This window comes from Chondrus crispus, genomic scaffold (assembly GCF_000350225.1).
Source record: "Chondrus crispus Stackhouse genomic scaffold, scaffold_571, whole genome shotgun sequence".
In the NCBI taxonomy this organism is placed as follows: Eukaryota; Rhodophyta; class Florideophyceae; order Gigartinales; family Gigartinaceae; genus Chondrus; species Chondrus crispus.
Window position 1 is genome coordinate 19,564 of NW_005178565.1, and position 1,786 is coordinate 21,349.

The following is a 1,786-nucleotide window of genomic DNA, read 5'->3' on the forward strand; positions in this document are numbered from 1 at the left end:
CGCGGAGCGCGCCAGAGAGGAGAAGGCCATGGCCAGCATCACCACGAAGCGCACCGACATCGACCGTCTACAGAAGGCCCTCAACGGCTTCGAGGAGGAGCGCCGCCGCGAGGCCGGCCTCGCCATCAAGGCCCGCAACGAGAAGAAGATCAACGTCGCCAAGGCCCACATGCGCAACGCCACCCGCCTCAAGCAGAAGATCGCAAACTATGAGACGAGGGTCGTCGCCAACCAGAGCCAGCTCGACGCCCTGGAGGACGCCAGCTTTAACGTCGGCAACGTCAAGCAGATGAAGGCCTTTAAGGAAGATATCCAGAGCCTGCAGCAGGACCCCGACGAGGTCAACGAGACCCTGCAAGGCATGAGAGAGGCTCTGGATGACGTCAACAACGTCAACCTCACCTTGGAGGCCGACGCCAACCTCAACAAAGGTGCCTATGACGACGACATTATGGCCGGCTTGGACGAACTGGAGGCAGAGTTTGCAGACGACACCCCTGTGCAGGACATCCCGGCCGTGCCGGGCGAGAAGCCCACCATGCCCACCGCCCCGGTCCACGCCGACCCAGAGGAAGAGGAGATGCGCAGATTGGAGGAGGGCATCTGAGTCCCCGCCCCGCGCCCTTATCATCCCCCTCCTTTCCCTTTCCTCCCACACCGCTCCGCCACCGTCCACCTTGTTTTTTTTGTTTTGAGCATCCAGTCCGTCCAGGCCCTCCCTGCGCCCGCCCGCTGCCCTCGACCTTGCAGTCGCTCTTGTGCCCACCCCTGTGCGCTGCCCCGTTCCCCTCCATCCCTTTCCCATCCTATTCCCATCCCCCCTCGTCTTGTGTTGGTGACGCTTTAGAGTTGCTCGAGTTGCCGGCAAGTTACATTTGGCCGCCGAGTGTTTGAGCGTGTGTGAAAAAACCGTGCTATTCCGCTTGTTTTGTGCACCTTTCTTGTTGGGCTATCGTCCGGTTGCGGCCCCAGCTCAGCGCTGGGTCTTTGCCAACCAGAGGCAGTGTGTGTAGATTTTAGTTTGTTCCGTCAACTTGAGTCAGGTTCCTACGATGTAATGTAAATTCCCGCTACCCCCGCCCCCTCCACCTCCGCGCTGCGTGCTCTCGTCCGGACAAGTGTAACTGGAGTCGTGGACATACACCAACTACGGAGAGCACCGTGTAGTGGGCGCCCTTTCCTGCAAAACTGAAAAACTGTGACGAGCGAGGCGCATCCCGCCCATCCTTCCTTCTCTCCCTCCCTCTATAGTAGGGGGGCTACAAAATCGCAAGCGGAAGGAGCAAATACTCGAAATAGAAGGCCTTCCAAGTGAACATGTAGAAGCGATAGATCTGCTCCGAGCTGTCAGTGTCGACAGCGACCGCTCTACGCGCGATTTCCCCCGCGACGAGCAAATGCGTCGTCGCGGCGAGCACCCCCCCGGCCATGGTGGTAGAAACGCGAAAATAGAACACGGACGCGATGGAAAACATGGCGACGAGTGCAGCGACGCACGCGCGAAAGATGGGCTTGGCACCCAGGCGCACGGAGAACGTGCGTATGCCGAAGACGCGGTCGCCGCGAATATCGGGCGCGTCCTTGAGCAGCGCGATGACGACCCCAAACGCCATGAAGAAGGCGGTAGCAAACCTGACGAGCAGCGGCAGCGGCGGCGGGGCGGCGGGCACTGCCGCGGCCACGGCGTGCGCGAAGAAAGCGACGTTGATGAGCACGCCGCGGACGACGAGGATGGCGGCCGATGCGAGCAGCGCGAAGCGCTTGAGGCGGAACGGGGGCGCCGAGT

General features: G+C 61.3%; 1 protein-coding gene; it reads left to right on the forward strand.

Moving 5' to 3' along the window:
• The first annotated feature begins 28 nt into the window (after positions 1 to 28).
• On the forward strand, positions 29 to 1,188 carry CHC_T00000673001 (hypothetical protein). XM_005710432.1 is given in 2 exon segments: positions 29 to 607; positions 608 to 1,188. The coding sequence occupies 1 exon segment, from the start codon at positions 29 to 31 to the stop codon at positions 605 to 607; it is 579 nt and encodes a 192-aa protein (XP_005710489.1). The 3' UTR covers positions 608 to 1,188.
• Positions 1,189 to 1,786: the final 598 nt, after the last annotated feature.

What these genes read in the sequence shown, in the direction of transcription:
- CHC_T00000673001 (XM_005710432.1), top strand. Translation starts at nt 29, where the DNA reads ATGGCCAGCATCACCACGAAGCGCACCGACATCGACCGTCTACAGAAG.